Raw genomic sequence first — 17,478 nt, forward strand, 5'->3', positions numbered from 1 at the left:
GCGGGAGGGGGGGACGGCCAATGGGAAGGCGGGAGGGCGGGAGGGAGGACTGAGCCTAGCGGCGGCCCGTAGTCAGGGGAGGATGTGACGTATGGCAGCTGAGGGGCACTTCCGGGACTGGACGGGGCGGGGCGGCAGCGGCTGCACGTGAGTGAGGGCGCGCGCGCTCCCGTTACCGGAGGGAGGGGGGGAAATCATGGCGGGGGGGGGAGCAGCGGCAGCAGCTTCGGTGGGGGTGAAATCATGGGCGGGTGAGGGGAATCACGGGGGTATCGGCTTCCGGGGATTAACGGCGGGTGGGGGGCGGCGGTGGTGGTGTCCAGGGGGCAGGGGCGGCGGGAGGGTCCCGGCCGCAGGGAGTGCTCGGGCGGGGGGAGAGGGGTGAGCACTTGGGGCGGGGCCCCCGGGGCAGGCGGGGAGAGGGGCTCCGGTGAGGGGCGGAGGGGTCTCTCCGGTCAGCCGGGTGTGGTTCCCGCCGCCCCCCGCGGCCAGGCCCGTCGCTCAGGCGCTGTCCCCTCCGTTGGGAGCAGGAGCCATGCCGGCCCCTGAGAGCAGGTCGATTTTTGAGGCCGCCCAGGACCCCGTCCTCCTGCAGGGGCTGACCCTTGTCACCGGAGTTGCTGCAGATGTGTGGGCCACTGAGCCAGCCCCCGTGAGCCACGGTACGTGGGGCTCCGTGGGGGGTTTATTTGGCCAAGCTCATGTCCGCCAGCCCCAAGCTGCGACGAAGGAGCTCTGTCCCCAATACAGCTTGGGTGGCCACCCTGGGGCTTGGCTGTAGGAGCTGCCTGGTGGGAGGGTGAATGGGCTTTGCTTGATGTCACCCCAAGCTCCTTCTACAGCCACAGAGCTCTTTGGGTGGCTGAGAAGAGACCCAGGAGTCCCGTCTCCTTGCGGCGCAGCAAGGGGAGCTGCCTGTGCACAGCCGTTCCTTCTTCTTCCAGAGAAACCTGCAGCCACCAGCAGTGAGGAGAAGGTCCACGGGGTCTCCGAGGTGCCGGAGCGGATGTGCTGCTTGACCTGTGGGCAGGTGTTCGGCAGCCGGGAGGAGCAGGTGAGCAGGGCTGAGCAGCCAGCGTGAAGTGGGAGTGGAGCTGGCACAGCCCTGCTGTGGAGGCTCAGCCCCAGCGCAGTGCAGCCAAGCACTGGCTGCTTCCTGGAGCTCCGCTGCCCACATCCTGTTGGGACCTGTCACTCAGGCCCTGTATATTATTGCTTAAAATGTTATTTACTGGAGGTAAATGGTACATGCAGTACAGGCCTGCTCCTTTTCAGGTTACCTGTTACGTGGCTAACTCATTAACGTACCGTGGTCTTCCAGTCAGGATTACTGCAGGGTCCCGGCATTGGTTTAGCCCTCGGAGTCTGTCACCATAGGGCCTTTGGTGGTGGGGGTTTCCATGGACCACCAAGACCCTGCTGGCTTATACCTCTTTTGCCCACAGACTGAGCACTACCGTCTTGACTGGCACCGCTTCAACCTGAAGCAGCGACTCCTAGGGCACCGGACACTGCCAGTAGAAGTGTTTGAGGAGAAGACCCGTGCAGGTGAGGAACGGGGCTGCCCCCAGTGGAGCCCAGAGGCTGTCAGCGCCCTTGCTGGGACTGTTCTGTGCAGGGATGAAGCCCCCGGCTATCTCTGTGAGCTCAGGGACCCTTTAGTTTGCCCCTATGAGGTCTGCCTGGGGTGCAGCATTGTTTCTGAGGCCTGCTGACTTGTTATGGAGAGAAAGGGGTGTTCTACCTGAGCCTCTGCCTAGGCATACCTAGGGGTCCAGAGCCCCAAACCTCTGTCTCCCCAGCCCACAGCCCCCTTGTGATATATAAGGTGTCGGACAGGATGTTTCTGGGGTTGTGGGCTAACCCTTGGAGTCACCTGCAAACTTTTGGGGAGGCTGTTCGTTAATCTTTGCCGTGCTCCACTACTTCATTTTCTTTCCCTGGCAGGTGATGTTTCCAGCATCTCGGGGTCTGATTCGGAGAGCTCAGATACAAGCAGTGAGTCGGAGTTGCTGCCTTCTGCCAGTGACAGCCCTGGGACACCCCAAGTTCCCCGTTCCCACAAGGTGCTGCTCCGCAATGCGAAGGGTCAGCTCATCTCCGCCTACCGCTGCGTGCTGGGAATTGGGAAGGCAAGTCACAGCCCAGCTTATTGGGGGACCCCGGAGAAGGTGGATGGCACTGGGGTGTAGACATCTGGCTGATGATCCCCAGCATCCTAAGATGGGAAGGGTCATCCCTGGTGCCAGGTCAGAGTTCCAGGCTTGCTGGTGGGCTGGTTTTTGGCTCTGGGGTGCTCCCAGAAACCAGCAGAGGGGCTGGTCTCTGTTTTGGGGGACAGCAAGAGGTAACAAGGTGATCCCATGGGTGCTAGCAAAGGTGTCTGTGTATCAGGGTGGCATCGAGGAGCCAGTGGAGCTGACAGCATCACTGCAGAGCCTCGGTGCAAACACATGCTGGGTTGTGCTGATGATGGGCGGCGGGCACTTCGCAGGAGCTGTTTTCCGAGGGTGAGTAGAGGAGGACAGAGCTGGGGTTGCCCCTCTGGGCATGGTCCAGAGCTGTTTTCCGAGGGTGAGTAGAGGAGGACAGAGCTGGGGTTGCCCCTCTGGGCTAGGCGTTGGATGGCCTCCCTGCTCCTCCATCACAGTGCTTACCACACCCTGGACACCTACAGCACCTAGTCTTTACTTGAGAATTGGCTAAACCCAGTTGCGCTGCAAGAGAAGTATTAACCTTTAGGGCCCCAGGGACAAGCCACAAGCCCTCTGGGGTCCCAGGAGCATCAGCTCACCTCCTCTCCATGCATGGGGCCCTGTTGCTCATGCCTGCCCCTCTCCACAGCCCCCAGGTGCAGGAGCATAAGACCTTCCACCGCTACACGGTGCGAGCCCGGCGGGGCACAGCCCAGGGCCTACGGGATGCCCAAACCCCAGGTTCGGCACCCAGGTCAGCCGGAGCCTCCCTGCGGCGTTACAATGAGGCCGCGCTGCTCAAGGTGAGGATACACCACAGCTGTGGGCTCTCAGTAGGGAGACGTGGTTGTGGCTGTCTCCCGGAGGTGGTACCACACCGCTGCTGGAGGGCATGGGAGGGGTGTGAGCTCTGGAAGGGGGTCAGGGCCCAGTTGAGGCTGCTCTGTCCCAGGTCTGTCCATGCTCCAGAGCTGCCTGTGCCTATGCAGCATGCTCAGGACCCCATAGTGCCTCCTCTTCCTCTCCAGGATATTCAGGAGCTGCTGGCAGCCTGGGCACAGCACCTGAATGAAGCTCAGCGCATCTTCCTCCGGGCTCCTCGTCACAACCGTGCACTGCTCTTCGGTGGTAGGAACCCACCCCTCACCCGGGGTGATCCTCGTGTCTGCCACATCCCCCTCAGCACCCGCAGGGCCACTCTGCGAGAGGTGCTGCGAGTCCACACCATGCTGGCCAGCCTGCAGGTGTATGGTGAGTCAGACCAGCCCCAGTGCCTGTGAGTCGGAGCAGGTTCGGTGATGTGGTCCCTTTTGCGTTAGGGGATGCTGCCCTATGGGGTGGAGGTGCTAGCTCTCAATCCCTGGAGACATGGGGTGTTCCCTGTCCCCAGGCAATGACAGGAGCACCCTTGCTGCCCAGGGAAGGACACGCCACTGGAGGATATCACTGGGTCCCCCCGGAAGGGCTGGCAGAAGAGGCAGCAGAAAGCACAAGTGGATCCCCCACAGGAGGACACAAGTGGTGAGTTGAGCCATGGAGGTAGATGTGACTCTGAGCAAGTAGAGGGGTCTGGTGTTATGGCACAGGACAAGATTTGTAGCCCTGTGACAGGGCCTGGCACCACTGTGGGGTTCTGCAGGCTGTGGCCTCGTGCTGGGCAGGAGAAGGGCAGTGTGTGCTTGGCTGAGAGCCCCGGCTGATTTGTGCTGTGTGTGGGATCTCAGCCCCTGTCTTATTACCCCCCTCAGCCCCAGAGGAGGAGGAGGAAAGCCCTGCAGGGGAACTAGAGACTGTGGAAGTGACACTGAGTACTTTGGACCTCCGGGAGTTCGAAGTGATGCCCAAGCGAAACCGCAAAAGGAAGAAGAAGAGCGACAAGAAGGTGGAGAAAGGTGAGGGGGCAGTATAGGAAGGCATTGGGGAAGGGACTGCCATGGCTGGGCTGCAGGCTGGCCCTGGCCCTCTTCCTACCATATGCTCCCTGTGCAGGGCCATGTGCTGAAGAGATGGGATGCCACGGTACTCAGTATGGGCAGCCTGGCCTGGAGCTGGTGACGGAGCTGGAGGGGGAGGCTGGGGCTGAGCCCCTTCCCTGGGGCGGTGGAGGTAAGTGGCATCAGGAGCTGGGCTGGGTGGATGCCTACCCGTTTGCTGGTGGCTTTGCAGCGGGCTGAAGAGCACGTTGTCACGCAGGTGCTCAGAGCAGCTGGGTGTGGGATGGCTGTAGTGCAGCCATGTGCCTTTGAGTAAGCTGCGTATTGGGAGCAGTGGCTCTGGACCATGGGGCAGGCAGCACCTGGCTAAGCCAGGTGTGCTGGGGGGAATTGGAGTGGGTCTTATCTCAGGAGAGCACTCGGCTGCTGCCGGCAGTGCCTAGCAATGCTGTGGCACGTTGTCACATACTCTGAAGATGCTGGAGATCCTGCAGTGCCCAAATCCAGCTAGCAGGATGATGCTTTAGCTGCGCTGTTTGTGTTTCCTAGTCACACCAGAGCACTGCTCTGCCAAGGGAGCCGTCAGACTCCCCTCCTGTTCTTCCCTCATAGGAGACCCTCAGACCCAGCTCCGCGATGCCCTGTTCACCGCCTGCAAAACGGGGGACGTGGGGACGCTGCGGCACCTCCTGGGTGTGCCAGAGAGCGGGGGCCTGCCGGGGGATGGCAAGGATGGGGAGGAGGGCGCACAGCCCCTGGATATGCCCCGCTCCCTGCTTAACCAGCCCGTGGATGAGCGTGGCTGCACCCTGCTTCATGTGGCAGCCCGGGCAGGGAAGGCTGAGGCTGTGTCCCTGCTGCTGGAGGCAGGGGCGGACCCTGCCCTCAGGTACGGCCACAGGGCGCCCAGGGGTTGATGAGCACAGACCTGCCATGGGAACCCAACAACTCCCTCCTGTCTCAGCCATGGGAGACTGGTGCCAGCCTTGTCCTGGGACAGCCGGGGTTGGTCTCTACCAGCCAGTACGTCTGGGTTTGTTACAGGAGGCCTAAGAGCTGAACCCCCATTCTCTCTGCCTGCCTGGTCTGGCACAGCGGCAGGCGGGCACTGCCCCCAAGTGCTCCCAGGTTTATTGATAGGCAGTTTAGAGAGTAGGGGTGAGACCAAGCTTTGCAGGGCATTTGAAATGCAAGAAGGGGAGTATTTGGGGGATTCTGATGTAGCAATAAGCAGCTTTCCCCTCCTTGGCTGCAATACACAGAATCACAGAATGGTAGGGGTTGGAAGGGACCTTTGGAGATCATCTATTCCAACCCCTCTGCCAGAGCAGGGTCACCTAGAGCAGGCTGGACAGGAACATGTCCAGGCGGGTTTTGAATATCCCCAGAGAAGGAGACTCTGCAACCTCTCTGGGCAGCCTGTTCCAGTGCTCTGCCACCCTCAAAGTAAAGAAGTTTTTCCTCATTTTGAGATGGAATATATAATAGTTGTATATAATACCCTGGCCTGGAGTACCCGTTGCACATCTCTGGGGAGCTGCTGAGCTCACAGCCCAGGGGGACACAGGTAGGAAGATGGCAGGGTGAGCTGGTCTGCCTTGTCTTGCAGAGACGGGCAGGAGAGGACGCCTTACTGTGTCTCTGCTGACAAACTGACCCGCAATGCCTTCCGCAAGTTCATGGTGGACCACCCAGACAAGTATGACTACAGCCGTGCCAAGGTGGGTGCCTGCCCTCCACCCTCACCTTCTGGGGGCTGGGGGACCCCAGAGCAAAGCGCCTCTTGCCCACTTGTGCCGTTGCCCCTAGCTGAGTGGGAGATGCTGACTGCCTTCTGCCTCTAGGTGCCAGGGCCCCTCACGCAGGAGATGGAGGCCAAGAAGCTGGAGAAGAAGCGGGCACAGAAAGCCCAGCGGAAGCAGCGGGACCAGGCGAAGCGGGAGGAGCAGCGGCGCTGGGAGCAGGAGCAGGGAGAAAAGCAGCGATTCGCAGCCTTGTCTGACAGGGAGAAGGTGAGGCCACGCGTGGGGAAGGGGATCCAGCCTGGCTGGGGCAGTGCCGGTGCGGTGGACTCTGGGCACAGCAGCTCCCAGGGACTGGGGGAAGCTGAGCTGTCTCTCTGCTCCCCAGAGGGCCCTGGCTGCCGAGCGGAGATTGGCTGCGCAGCTGCAGGACACGGGCACAACTCTTGCCAACATCAGGTAACAGTCCCGGCAGCACAGCTCCGCAGACGCATTCTCCTGCTCAGCTGTTCCCTGCCCTTCTTGCTCCAGTTCTCATTTCCAGTCTAAAGCTATTCCTGTCCACTCAATTCCCAGCAGTGCCTGTCTAAAAGCTTTCTCTCTCTCACTTCCCCTGCCCCCCCTGAAATATTTTGGAAAGGACAACTTGGTCCACTTGCAGCCAGATCTGTGGCAATCCCCCAGCCACTCCTGTGCCCCTGACCCTGCATCCCACATCCCTTCCTTATGCCACCCCACAGGCTTGTGGGCAGCCAGCCCTGCCCCTGCTGATCTGTGCAGGGGTTCTACAGCCCACTGTGGGGCCAAATTCCCCCACTTTTGGCCTGCCTCAAAGTGCCTCGCCCCACACAGCTCCTGGGATCATGTCCTGACCAGGCTACTGGGTGAGCCCTGTAGGACCAGAGGAGCCCCAGCTTCCTCATGCTGCTGCTGTCTCATGTCACAGCCTAGGCAGTGAATACACTCTGCTCCTCTAACCCTCTTGCAAGCGTCCCCTTCACTCAGGGCCACCTCTGCTCTTTCCTGCAGCCGCTGCTGGCATTGTGGAGAGTCCCTGCTGGGCCGGATCCCTTTCCATTACCTCGATTTCTCCTTCTGCTCCACGGCCTGCCTGCAAACCCATCGCCGGGCCCGGGCCAGCCACACGTAATGCTGGGGACTGCTGCCGCCTGCCAAGGACCGATGTGGTGGGACATGGCTGAGCACTGACTGTGCAGCGAGGGAGAGCCTCTGGAGCAGCGCTGTTTGGAGGGACCGAGCTGGTCGTGTCATTCTTGGAGGCAACTCTGGCAAGGCTTGGGGCAAGAACGTCACTCTGGGTGGTGACGCTGGGGCCATTACAACTGTGAGATCCCTATGTACTATTGTGAGGGACCAGGACTGCTCCATAGCCCAGCTGCAGCTCGGGGCGTCTTGCTGCTGGCTTTTCTTATGGCTACCTCGTAGGTTGCTCCCTGTGGCAGTGGGACAGATCCTGACATATCCAGACCCTCCAGCCCTGAGCTACCTGCAGCCATGTCTGTGGGCACCCTCTGGGCTGTGCTTTGCCCTCTCCTCTCCTGGACACCGTCGGTGTTTCAGCCATACCATTTTAGCAACTACCTCCTCTGTCTGTGTTGTCAATAAAGAGGTGCCTTGACGCCCTAGGCTTGGGGGGTGTCAGCATGAGCACTGGAACGTGCAAAACAAGCTCAGTTCTGAGGCCCTTTCTCTTTAGCACAGACTTTGCCTGGCTCCAGAGGAGGGGAGGAGCTCTGTCTGTCCATGCCAGGATGTGTGCCCCTTTCCTGGGGCCCTGCAGCCCCTGTGCTTCACCAGCCCCCTATGCACCTCCACAGCCCCAGCGAGAAGTGATGCTGGTGTTCGGCAGCCCTGTGTTTATTCTGTGGCCATGGTGCTGCCAATGAGGGTCCTGTTGAAAAGGGGTCGGTCGAGGAAGAGCAGCAAGGGGGCAGGGGGTGCCCCCTCCAGCTCCAGCACTGTGATGTTGTTGGGACGGTCAACGTGCAGCACTGAGCCAGGCACAAAGAGGGTCTGCTGGGGCCCGCGATGGGGCCAGTACCGGCCCAGGTTGAAGCCGTTTATCCACAGCTGGCCCTGGAAGATGGAGACGGGTCTGAGCTCTGCACCTCTCCACCCTCACCCCTTCTCCCAGCTATGCACCGCTTTACCTTGCTCCAACCTGGGAACTTCACGAAGGTGTCCCAGGTGATGCCAGGGGTCTCAAAGGTCCCAGTGTAGAAGGCTGGCCCTGCTCTGCTCCCCCTGCTTGATTTTGGGAGGGCAGCGTGGGGCCAGCCCTGCTGGATGGCAGTGTCTATGGCCAGGGGGTAGATGAGCCAGTTGCTGAGAGGACTGGAGTCCAAGGAGAGGTTCCCCAGCAAGCCCTGAGATGGAGCAGGAGGGAATATGAGGCAGCAGGGTCTGCCACAGGCAGGAGGATGCTTGGCCTCCCCAGGGCACATACCCCTCGCAGCAGTGGGATCCCCTCTGAGGGGCTGCACTGCCCTGGCTGCTGTGGCAGCGCAAGTGGGAGAGAGGGGTGACAGTCTCACAGCCTTATCCTGGTCCTGACAGGCTTGCCAGGGGATGGTGTGAGATTAACCGGGGAGAAACTCTGGGGTTGGTCCTGCCATGGCTGGGGTCTGTCATGGGTGGCAGGAGAGGGGGTGTTAGGCCATGCGGTGGCCAGGCCATCCCCTCCAGAGCCCTCTTCCCTCACCTTGAAGTCACTGATGTTGGCCCCAAAGCTGATCCTGCCCATGTTCTCCAGGAGCACGTCCAGAGTGTCCCCTGCCCTGCCCGTCACACGCAGCGTTGTCTGACCATCCCGCTCCAGCGTTCCCTGGTACTCCTGCGGCCACAGGGTCAGTGCTGCCACCCAGTGCCCAGATCCCCCTGCCTGGAACGCTGCCAGCAGCCTGCCAGCATAGCATCCTGCTACCTGCCCCCCCAGAGGCCACCCAGGGCTGCCTCTGCCCCCAGAAGGGTCAAATTCAGGCCAGAGGGCTACCCCACAAAGGCTCAGCATGGCTCTTGGCACCCTGGCTGTCCCCAAGTCCCTGGTGTGGGATGGCCCCACTGCCGCCAGGTCCCACAGCCCTCCCGAGCTGGACCAGGGACGGGTGAGGTCCCACAGCCCTCCTGAGCTGGACCGGGGACGGGTGTGCTCCCACAGCCTCACCTGCCGCAGCATCACGTAGCCACGGTCGCAGACGCTGTGGGGAGGAGCCCCTAGCGTGGCTGGGTCCAGGACATCCCGGGGCAGCCGTGTGCGGTACACCACAAAGCCATGGGCCTGCGGGACACAGCGGAGTGGCACAGAAAGGGAACCAGCACACACGGGGCTGGTGACGAGCTCTGCTCCTCCACCCCAGAGCCAGGGCAGGGGAGACAAGCCTAGGAGTGTCTCCCCCCGTGTCCCCCAATGCACCCAGCCCCTCACCTGCTTTATGGCCTCAAAGGTGAGGGGGAACTGGCTCTGGATGGGCCCGGAGAGGCACAGCACATCCAAGACATCCAGGAGGTCAGCATACTGCAGAGAGGGACGGGCACAGGGCAGCTGGGCAGCACCAGGCAGGGGCAGCACTGTCCCCAGGGCAGGCACTCACCTTCTGCAGGGCCACTCTGCCGTAGGCGTACTTGGGGGTGGCGGGTGGCATCGGACCCACTGGCAGGGGCTGGAACTGAACAGCAAACTGTCAGCTGCCCCCCAGCGCAAGCAGGGAGATGTCCCCAGCCCTGCCAGGTCCCTCTGTGTCCCCCTCTTCCCTGGCACAAGCAGTGGTGCCCAGTACTGTCCCCCTCCTCCTGCCAGGCTCAGCACCTTGCTGATGATCGTGCGGATGGCAAACAGCTTCTCAGTGGGGTCTCCCGCCTCCGAGAGGGGGGCATCATAGTCGTAGCTGGTGGTCACTGGTTTGTACTGGTCCTTGAAGTCAGCGCCTGGCCGGGGAAGCGATGGGAGCTGGAGGAAAGGGCTCTGGCAGAGCCTGGGGCATGGAACCCAGTCCCAGGCTTGGGTTCAGGGGCCCTTGGGGTATGTGTCAGCCCACCGCATGGGTCCAAACAGGAGTCTGAAGCAGGCTCCTTGGCGATGGCCATGGAAAGCCCTCCAGCCCCACAGTGTGCCCCCCTCCCTGCCCGGGACAGGGCCCTACTCACCGCTCCAGTAGGCGAAGTTCGTTCCCCCATGGAACATGTACCTATGGGACACCCCAGAGAGCTCCATCAGCATTCCTACAAACCCCACAGGGGCTTCACCTTGGGACGAAGGCGAGCGGCGATGCCCACGCCAATGCTGGCAGACGGGAGGGCATGCCCCCCCCACCAGGCTGTGCCCCCTGACAGCTGACTACTTGCATGTTGACGCTGGCTCCCAGCTGCAGCATGTCCTCCAGCCCCCGGGCCACCCATGCCGAGCTGGTGCTGGCGTGAGCCTCCCCCCAGTAGTCCAGCCAGCCCGTGTAGTACTCGGAGTTCACCTGGGGGACAAAGTGACACTCGGAGTGCCACCTGCGTGGAGCTGGGGCTCCTGGCACCCCTCTGTCAGCCACATCCCCCTGCTCACCTGCAGCCTGGCACCCCTCTTTGCCTCCCCCCCCTCAGCCCCTCTGCCTCCCCAAAGCCATCGGGGGTCATTCCCCTCCATGGTGCCCATCCCAAGCTCACCAGGGGCCCCTTCGGCTCCACCTGGCGCTGAGCACCAAACGCCTCCGTCACGTTGGAGCCTGTGGAGGTGGCGGGATGGAGGTTGGAGAAGGATGGTGCTGGGACCCCCATGCCCCCTCTTCCTTCTGCCTCCTCCTCCATGGGGGTACCTGGCCCGAAGTCGACAGTGGCATAGAGCCCCTGCAGCGTGCCACAACGCAGCTCCTGCGCCCGCGTGCCATCAGTGGTAAAGAGCAGCACCTCGGTCCCCAGCAGCGCCCGGAAGGAGCCCAGCAGGTGCCGCAGGTAGCCGTAGTCGCAGGCGTAGTAGCTCCCGTACTCGTTCTCCACCTGCGAGCAGGGCAGGGGCCGGCGCCGGCACCCAGGGTGCACATGGCAGGGATGCAGCCAGGTCCCGCCGTGCACTGGGACGAGCACCCAGCTCCCCCCTTCCCTCCCAACATCATTACATGTCGCGACAGCCCCCAGGTGCGCCCCAAGGCTGACTTTCCAGCCCCACTATGGCCCTCAGCTCTGCCAGTGTCCCTCAAACCACAACCAGAGTGGTGGCAGGTATCCCAGAATCCCAGCCCTTGGATTTAAACCCAGGTCCAGAGGTGGGGAGGGATTTATCTAAGAGCTGTGCTGGATGGTGAAGGGGCTACGGGTGGCTTTCTGGGGCACATCCAAAGATGACCAAGAGTAGGGCAGGGGGGTGGGTCCCACAGCACCCTACCTGCACGCTGATGATGTTCCCCCCATTCTGGTACAGCCGTGGCTTGATCTTGGGTAGCAGGACGTGGAGCCAGGAGTCCACGGCTGCCAGGTAGGCTGGGGGGAGAGAGGGGGCAGCTCAGCCTGGCTGCAGCGTCCACCCCAGCCCACCCGCAGCCAGCCCTGCCAGGAGGAGGATGGAGGAGATGGGGCAGTGCTGAGCATGATGAGGAGCTCCCAAACGATGGAGAAGGGGATGGAAGAGACCACGCAGGTTTCCACGCACTGGCAGGTGCATGGAGGGAAACCAGCATGCCAGGACTGGCACCAGGCTGTAAGGACATGGTGGCCAGAGCCCCGTGCCGAGGCTCACCAGGGTCGGAGGAGCGCAGGACGATGTCTGGTTTCCACAGCAGCCAGGCGGGCAGGCCACCCTGGAGAAACACACACAGCAGAAAGCGGGGAAGAGACAGCGTTCAGCAGCCCGGGCTGGCACACAGCCGAAACCTGGCCAGCGTGGTGCCAATGCTCGGTGCCATGGTGGCATGGGCATGGCTGGCATGGCATCAGGGTCAGCGTGCCAGCCACAAGTGCCAACCTCACTGTGCCCTTCCCGAACCACCCACCACCCCTCCGTGCCGGGCCACGGGGTAGCTGGGACTCACCATCTCCCACTCCGCGCAGATGTAGGGCCCCGGGCGCAGGATCACCAGAAGCCCCAGCTCGGCTGTCAGATCCAGGAAGGCTTCCACATCCCGGTCCCCAGCAAAGTCATACACCCCCGGCAGCGGCTCGTGGTAGTTCCAGGGGATGTAGCTGGGGTGAGAGGGGAGATCAGCATGGGGCGGGCTAAGGTCACCCCGGCACGGCTGGGAACCATCCCACACGCTGCTCCCTCTGCTCCTGGGAAGCAGCCTGTGGCCTGGGTTGAGGATGGCAACTGGGGTTCGACTGGCACTAGCCCAGGCTCATGCTTGTGCCTGGCAGGGGCCTCCTGGGGGTCCCAGTCAGCCCAGTGCAAGGGCTGGTCCCTGCTCCTTGTGACCCGACAACACCCCCTGTGTGATCTGACAACACCCTTGCCTCTGTCCCTACCCGGGGGACACCAGAGACCCCGAGGGACCGTGGTGGCTGTGGGCTGTGTGCCACCAGGGCTGCCCCCGTGGCTTACACCTGCACGGCGCTGAGCCCGCTCATGTACATCTTGAGGAGCCGGTCCCTCCAGGCGGGGCGCGGGACGCGGGCGTAGTGGATGCTGCCTGAGATGTAGCGGAATGGGGCACCATCCTTACGGAAGCAGTCCTCCTCGTAATCCAGCTGGAAGGAGCGTGCCGGGGGGGAGGCCTGCGGGAGAGGGGCAGCGCTGGGGGGCTGCAGACCCTCCCCAAGCCCAGCCGCCGCCTCACAGGCTCCCTGGGGAGCTGGTTGCTCTGGGGGAACCCTCCCCATCCTGGGTGCAAGGACGAGGCAGGTACCACACTGTCCCGGGAGAGCAGGAGGGACAAGCAGGGCAGCCATTTGTATCATCTGACGCCCCCCCCAACACTGATCAAACACCCTGTGGTTGAGCTGGTGGCATTTTGGGGGACGGGCACTGCTGTGGGGACGGGTGCTGGGAGGGCAGGCAGGGAGCTGGGAGGTCAAGCGGGACATTGGGGCGGGACGTGGGCTGTGGCAGAAGGGAGCCATGGCAGGAAGAGCAGGGACACGGGGGAGGAAAGCAAGGCAGATGTCGGGGCCGTCCCACTAGATCCTTGGCAGCTCAGCACCGCGCGCTTCCCCCAGACTTTCCCCCCGTGTTTGCTAACCTGCGTGTGCAGGAGCCCCGCCGCCAGCAGCAGGGCCAGAGCCCGCAGCCCCATCCCCGCCGGGCGCTCGGCAGGCCCGGGATGGGGGATGAAGGGAGACGTGGACGCCACCATCACATGATCCTTCCCCACCAGCGCCAGGCACTTCCTCCAGGTCCTAAGTGCAGGCAGCTGGAACAGCTGGAGGCGGGGGGAGCGTGGGATAGGGAGTGGGTGGCTCTGGCCCCCTGTGCATCAGTAGCCTCAAAGCCCACCCAGCACAGGATGGACCCAACACACCACCGCCCAAACCAGCTCCAGCCAGCGGACACACCACCCGGGGTGGTGGGTGACACACGTGAACGGACGAGGAGCCTCACAGAAGTGCCACCACCAGACAAAACGCCTTCAAGGGAACTCAGCCCACTTGTCTCATCAGGGGGGTGGTGATGGGACACCCCGGTTAGAGCTCCAGAGGGGGAGATGCTGCTGCCGGCTGGAGAGGAAAACGTCCCAGGACCGAGGGCCGGAGCCTGGTGACAGAGCGGGTGACAAGGGTGTTGTGGAAGTGCCACAGGGCAGGGGTCACGCTTTCGGGGACGAGCCCTGCCGGGGTGGCCTCGCCGCCTCTGTCCCCTGCACCGCCGACCTGCCCGCCGGGGCTCGGGGCTCGGCTCGCCGGGGCCAGCTCCGGGGACCGCCGGGGCTACGACTTGCCGCTGCCACCGCCACCCCTGGCAGCCGGGGGGTGCCATCGCGCCGGCGACACCGCATTCCACCCCGGTCACAATGCGGAGGGAGCCCGGGGTTCGCACCCGCAGCCCGCCCGCTCCGGCGGAGGGAGCGGGACATCCCGGCCGCGGCGGCACCTGGGACCGGGAAGGCTGCAGGGCCCCGCCCGCTGTGTGACGCGGCGGGTGACGCAATGGGTGACGCGCGGCGGCGGGCGATGACGGGAGCGGGCGATGGGGCAGGCGCTGTGCGTCTGCTCTCGCGGCACCATCAGCCTGGGGGGCGTGCGGTACCTCCTGCTCCACCGCCTGGCAGAGGGGTCCGCGGCGGGGCTGGGGCGCGGGGGGGCTCGGGCGGGGGGGACACGGGCATGGGGGGGATGCTCGGGCCTGGGGTGTGCGTGTGCATGGGGGGGATGCTCGGGAATAGGGGGCTACTGAGGCATGGGGGGATGCTCGGGCATGGGGGGATGCTCGGGCATGAGGGGTGCTTGCGCATGGGGGGATGCCCAGGCATGGGGGGATGCTCGGCTTGGGGAATGCTCGGGCATAGGGGGGTGCTTGTGCATGGGGGGGCTATGGGCATGGGGGGGATGCTTGGGCATGAGGAGTGCCTGTGCATGGGGGGAAGCTCGGGCATGGGGGGGATGCTCGGGCATGAGGGGTGCTTGTGCATGGAGGGGTGTCCCGGCATGGGGGGATGCTCGGGCTTGGGGAGTGCTCAGGCGTAGGGGGTGCTTGTTCATGGGGGGGATGCTCGGGCATGGGTGAGATGCTTGGGCATGGGGGGTGCTTGTGCATGGGGGGGATGCTTGGGCATGAGGGCATACTCTGGCGTGGGGAGGATGCTCAGGCATGAGGAGCGCTCGGGCATGGGGGTGCTGCTCACGTATGGGGGGAATGCTCGGGCATGGGGGCGGTGCTTGTGCTTGCAGGGGATGCTCAGGCATGGGGGGAATGCTCAGTCACGTAGGTGATGCTGGGGCACGGGGCTGCTTGTGCATGGGGGGATGCTCAGGTATGGGGGGATGCTCCAGCATGGGGGAGATGCTCGGGCATGGGGGATGTTTGGGCATAGTGGGTGCTTGTGCCTGGGGGCATTTTCAGGCATGGGGGTGATGCTCAGGCACGGGGGTTGTTCAGACATGGGAGAGTATGCTTGGGTGTGTGGGGGATACTCAGGCATGGTGGGGAGATGCCTGAGCATAGGATGTGCTTGTGCATGGAGGATGATTCTCATGCTGGGTGGCAGGGGTCAGTCATGCCAGGAGTGGGTGCTTGGACCCATGGGAATGGGAGTGATTGGGCCAGTGGGGTTGTTCATGCAGAGGGGGGATGCTCAGTGATGTCCATCCTCACAGGGATCTCAAGCTTTGGGTTCCTGGCAGGTGCCCCCAAGGTGGGGGGAACGCGCATGCCTGGGGGGTTCCCACAGAGGGGGGGTGCAGGAACCCTCTGCCTTCTGCCCCCTCTCTTGGGTGCTCACAGTTGAGGCTGGGCGCAAGGCCCCGATGTGAGTGCTGCAGCAGTGGGACATCCATCCCACACCATGCTTGGCTCTTCACAGGGGCTTCAGCTACGTGGACCTGGTAGAGGGGCTGCGGGACGGGCGCTTCTACGCCCTGAAGCGCATCCTGTGCCATGACAAGGAGGACCGCCAGGCTGCCCTGCACGAGGTGGAGATGCACGGCCTCTTCGACCACCCCAACATCCTGCGCCTGGTGGCCCATTGCATGGTGGAGAAGGGTGCCAAGCATGAAGCCTGGCTCCTCCTACCCTATGTGAAGGTGAGGGGGGCTCCCCTGGCTCCCCCCACCCCCTTGCTCCCAGGAGTGTCAGTGGTGACCGGCTGCTTGTGTTCGCCAGGGAGGGACCCTCTGGAGAGAGGTGGAAGCACTGCGAGAGAAAGGGACCTTCATGCCAGAGCAGCGGATCCTCCTCATCCTCCATGGCATCTGCCGCGGGCTGCAGGCCATCCACAGCAAGGGCTACGCGCACAGGTGGGAGGCTGGCAGCCCCAGTTTGGGACGGGGAGGGGTTGGCAGGGGGCCCGGTGGGCGCTCAGTGATGTCCATCCCTGCAGGGACCTCAAGCCCACCAATGTGCTGCTGGATGAGGATGACCGGCCCGTGCTGATGGACCTGGGCTCCATGAACAAAGCTCGCATTGAAGTCAACAGCTCTCGGAAGGCCATGGCTGTGCAGGTGGGTGCCCTGGGACATCATCCTACCAACCCATGTCGGCCCCCACCCCTTCATCCCCACTCTCACCCTCCTCTCTGCAGGACTGGGCTGCCCAGCGCTGCACCATCTCTTACCGTGCCCCCGAGCTCTTCACAGTGCCCAGCCAGTGTGTCATAGACGAGCGCACAGATATCTGGGTAAGGATGCGGCCCCTCAGCCCCCCTCCCACCAACCCAGGGCTGCCCTGACCCCCCCTACGCTCCAGTCCCTAGGCTGCGTGCTGTACTGCATGATGTTTGGGGAGGGCCCCTACGACGCCATCTTCCAGAAGGGCGACAGCGTGGCTCTGGCAGTGCAGAACCCCCTCGTTGTGCCCCCTACGACCAGGTGAGGGGCTGGGGAGGGAGACCCTTGCTCCCGGGCAGCCCCCTGTGCTGTGCACCATGCAAACCCCCCCTCCCCCTCGCTGTCTTTCCTCCAGGTACTCGGCTGCCTTGCAGAACCTGCTCTCCTCCATGATGACGCTGAACCCCCAGGAGCGACCCAGCATAGATGATGTCCTCCACCAGCTGGAGGGGCTGCAGCCAGCGCCAGCGGGCCAGGACACCACACAGATCTGAGCCCGTCCCACCCCACAGCGACCATGCACCCCTGAGGACGAGCCAGGGGAAAAGCGGCAGCCCTTGTCCCCGCTCCCCCGCGGAGCCCTTGCAGAGGGGGTTGATGTGCTCGGGGGAGAGCTGCTGCTCTGCACCAGAGGTGTGTTGGATTTGGAGTGGTCTGTGCCCTGGGTGCTGCCGCCTGGGACTTGGTCTGTGCCCCAGGACTGTGGACGTGTGACCTGCTGCTAAACACGGGGCCCTTGCTGGTCGCTGCCTCCCCCGGGGGCTGCAGAGGAGGATGATGTGGGGACACCCCCCACCTCGGGTGATGGCAGCCACAGCCCCACAGCTCTGCGCCCCAGGAGGGACGCTCCTGCCCAGGGCAGAGCTGTAGACGGGGTCCCGGTGCGGTGCTGGAGCCAGGCAGGGGGTCCCTGCACCTTCTGCCACTGCTCTGGGCACCGATGTTGCCTTGCGTTTGGAGTAAAAGATGTTCTCGAGGAGGTGTGGACGTGTCCCTGTCTGCAGGGAGGGGAGAAGGGGGCATGCCGTCCGGGTCGAGCAGCCAAGCGTTGCTGGCGGGGAAGGCAGCGGAGGACAGCCCTGGCGGGGCAGCACAGATGGAGCGTAAGCAATAAGCAGGGAAAGTTAATCCCTGGCCCCAGCGCGCTCCTGGTGGGAGTCAACACAACTCTGCAGCCGGAGCCAGGCATCGCTGTTCGGAGCCTGCGGCGCTGGGCACTGCGAGAAGGAGCCGAGCACAGCGCAGGCAGGTGGAGGCAGGGGTACAGGCAGAACTTCTTGGCTGCCCAAGGAGAGGGAGGTGGGTGCCCAGACTGGGGAGCTACCAGAGCTTGGGAGGCAGGGGCAGCAGCCCCTGGTGGGGGCGAGCAGAGCCTGGGGACAGCCCGGCCACCCTTGGCCAGAGAGGCTGACTGGG

At 63.5% G+C, this 17,478-nt stretch overlaps 3 protein-coding genes across 5 annotated transcripts; 2 read left to right on the forward strand and 1 right to left on the reverse strand.

Annotated features, from left to right (window-relative positions):
• Window positions 1-106: 106 nt before the first annotated feature.
• Window positions 107-7,547, forward strand: ANKZF1 (ankyrin repeat and zinc finger peptidyl tRNA hydrolase 1). Of its 2 annotated transcripts, none has more exons than XM_063342165.1 (16): window positions 107-147; window positions 531-662; window positions 945-1,054; window positions 1,446-1,548; window positions 1,948-2,132; window positions 2,395-2,510; window positions 2,845-2,998; window positions 3,224-3,446; window positions 3,615-3,716; window positions 3,935-4,087; window positions 4,185-4,301; window positions 4,742-5,018; window positions 5,739-5,850; window positions 5,974-6,141; window positions 6,260-6,330; window positions 6,901-7,547. In XM_063342165.1, exons 2-16 carry the CDS (start codon window positions 536-538, stop codon window positions 7,019-7,021), a joined length of 2,139 nt encoding a protein of 712 aa, XP_063198235.1. In that variant the 5' UTR covers window positions 107-147; window positions 531-535; the 3' UTR covers window positions 7,022-7,547. The 2 variants fall into 2 exon arrangements, with proteins under 2 accessions (XP_063198235.1, XP_063198236.1); XM_063342166.1 differs by having other exon boundaries at window positions 3,944-4,087.
• A 202-nt stretch (window positions 7,548-7,749) lies between these two features.
• Window positions 7,750-13,380, reverse strand: GLB1L (galactosidase beta 1 like). Of its 2 annotated transcripts, XM_063342649.1 has the most exons (16): window positions 13,044-13,380; window positions 12,407-12,579; window positions 11,901-12,051; window positions 11,609-11,669; window positions 11,258-11,352; window positions 10,692-10,872; window positions 10,543-10,601; window positions 10,234-10,355; window positions 10,036-10,076; window positions 9,698-9,816; window positions 9,483-9,557; window positions 9,317-9,406; window positions 9,056-9,169; window positions 8,594-8,725; window positions 8,043-8,258; window positions 7,750-7,968 (listed from the first exon to the last, which is right to left on the reverse strand). In XM_063342649.1, the coding sequence occupies exons 1-16, from the start codon at window positions 13,155-13,157 to the stop codon at window positions 7,750-7,752; spliced, it is 1,962 nt and encodes a 653-aa protein (XP_063198719.1). In that variant the 5' UTR covers window positions 13,158-13,380. The 2 variants fall into 2 exon arrangements, with proteins under 2 accessions (XP_063198719.1, XP_063198720.1); XM_063342650.1 differs by lacking the exons at window positions 7,750-7,968; window positions 8,043-8,258 and adding an exon at window positions 8,265-8,516.
• A 23-nt stretch (window positions 13,381-13,403) lies between these two features.
• On the forward strand, window positions 13,404-17,041 carry STK16 (serine/threonine kinase 16). Its single transcript, XM_063342652.1, has 7 exons — window positions 13,404-14,073; window positions 15,321-15,540; window positions 15,620-15,753; window positions 15,837-15,957; window positions 16,038-16,133; window positions 16,202-16,323; window positions 16,418-17,041. Exons 1-7 carry the CDS (start codon window positions 13,988-13,990, stop codon window positions 16,554-16,556), a joined length of 918 nt encoding a protein of 305 aa, XP_063198722.1. The 5' UTR covers window positions 13,404-13,987; the 3' UTR covers window positions 16,557-17,041.
• Window positions 17,042-17,478: the final 437 nt, after the last annotated feature.

This window comes from Chroicocephalus ridibundus, chromosome 7 (genome assembly GCF_963924245.1).
Source record: "Chroicocephalus ridibundus chromosome 7, bChrRid1.1, whole genome shotgun sequence".
Classification (NCBI taxonomy): Eukaryota; Metazoa; Chordata; class Aves; order Charadriiformes; family Laridae; genus Chroicocephalus; species Chroicocephalus ridibundus.

Excerpts from the sequence above, each read along its gene's own strand:
- ANKZF1 (XM_063342165.1), top strand. The coding sequence starts at position 536 with ATGCCGGCCCCTGAGAGCAGGTCGATTTTTGAGGCCGCCCAGGACCCC. Across the intron at positions 1,549-1,947 it reads TGAGGAGAAGACCCGTGCAG|GTGATGTTTCCAGCATCTCG; the intron begins GTGAGGAACGGG and ends TTTCCCTGGCAG. Across the intron at positions 3,717-3,934 it reads CCCACAGGAGGACACAAGTG|CCCCCTCAGCCCCAGAGGAG; the intron begins GTGAGTTGAGCC and ends CTGTCTTATTAC.
- GLB1L (XM_063342649.1), bottom strand. The coding sequence starts at position 13,157 with ATGGTGGCGTCCACGTCTCCCTTCATCCCCCATCCCGGGCCTGCCGAG. Across the intron at positions 10,873-11,257 it reads GGAACATCATCAGCGTGCAG|GTGGAGAACGAGTACGGGAG; the intron begins GTAGGGTGCTGT and ends CCCTGCTCGCAG. Across the intron at positions 9,817-10,035 it reads GAACTTCGCCTACTGGAGCG|GCGCTGACTTCAAGGACCAG; the intron begins GTGAGTAGGGCC and ends TTCCCCGGCCAG.
- STK16 (XM_063342652.1), top strand. The coding sequence starts at position 13,988 with ATGGGGCAGGCGCTGTGCGTCTGCTCTCGCGGCACCATCAGCCTGGGG. Across the intron at positions 14,074-15,320 it reads CTCCACCGCCTGGCAGAGGG|GGGCTTCAGCTACGTGGACC; the intron begins GTCCGCGGCGGG and ends GGCTCTTCACAG. Across the intron at positions 15,958-16,037 it reads GGAAGGCCATGGCTGTGCAG|GACTGGGCTGCCCAGCGCTG; the intron begins GTGGGTGCCCTG and ends TCCTCTCTGCAG.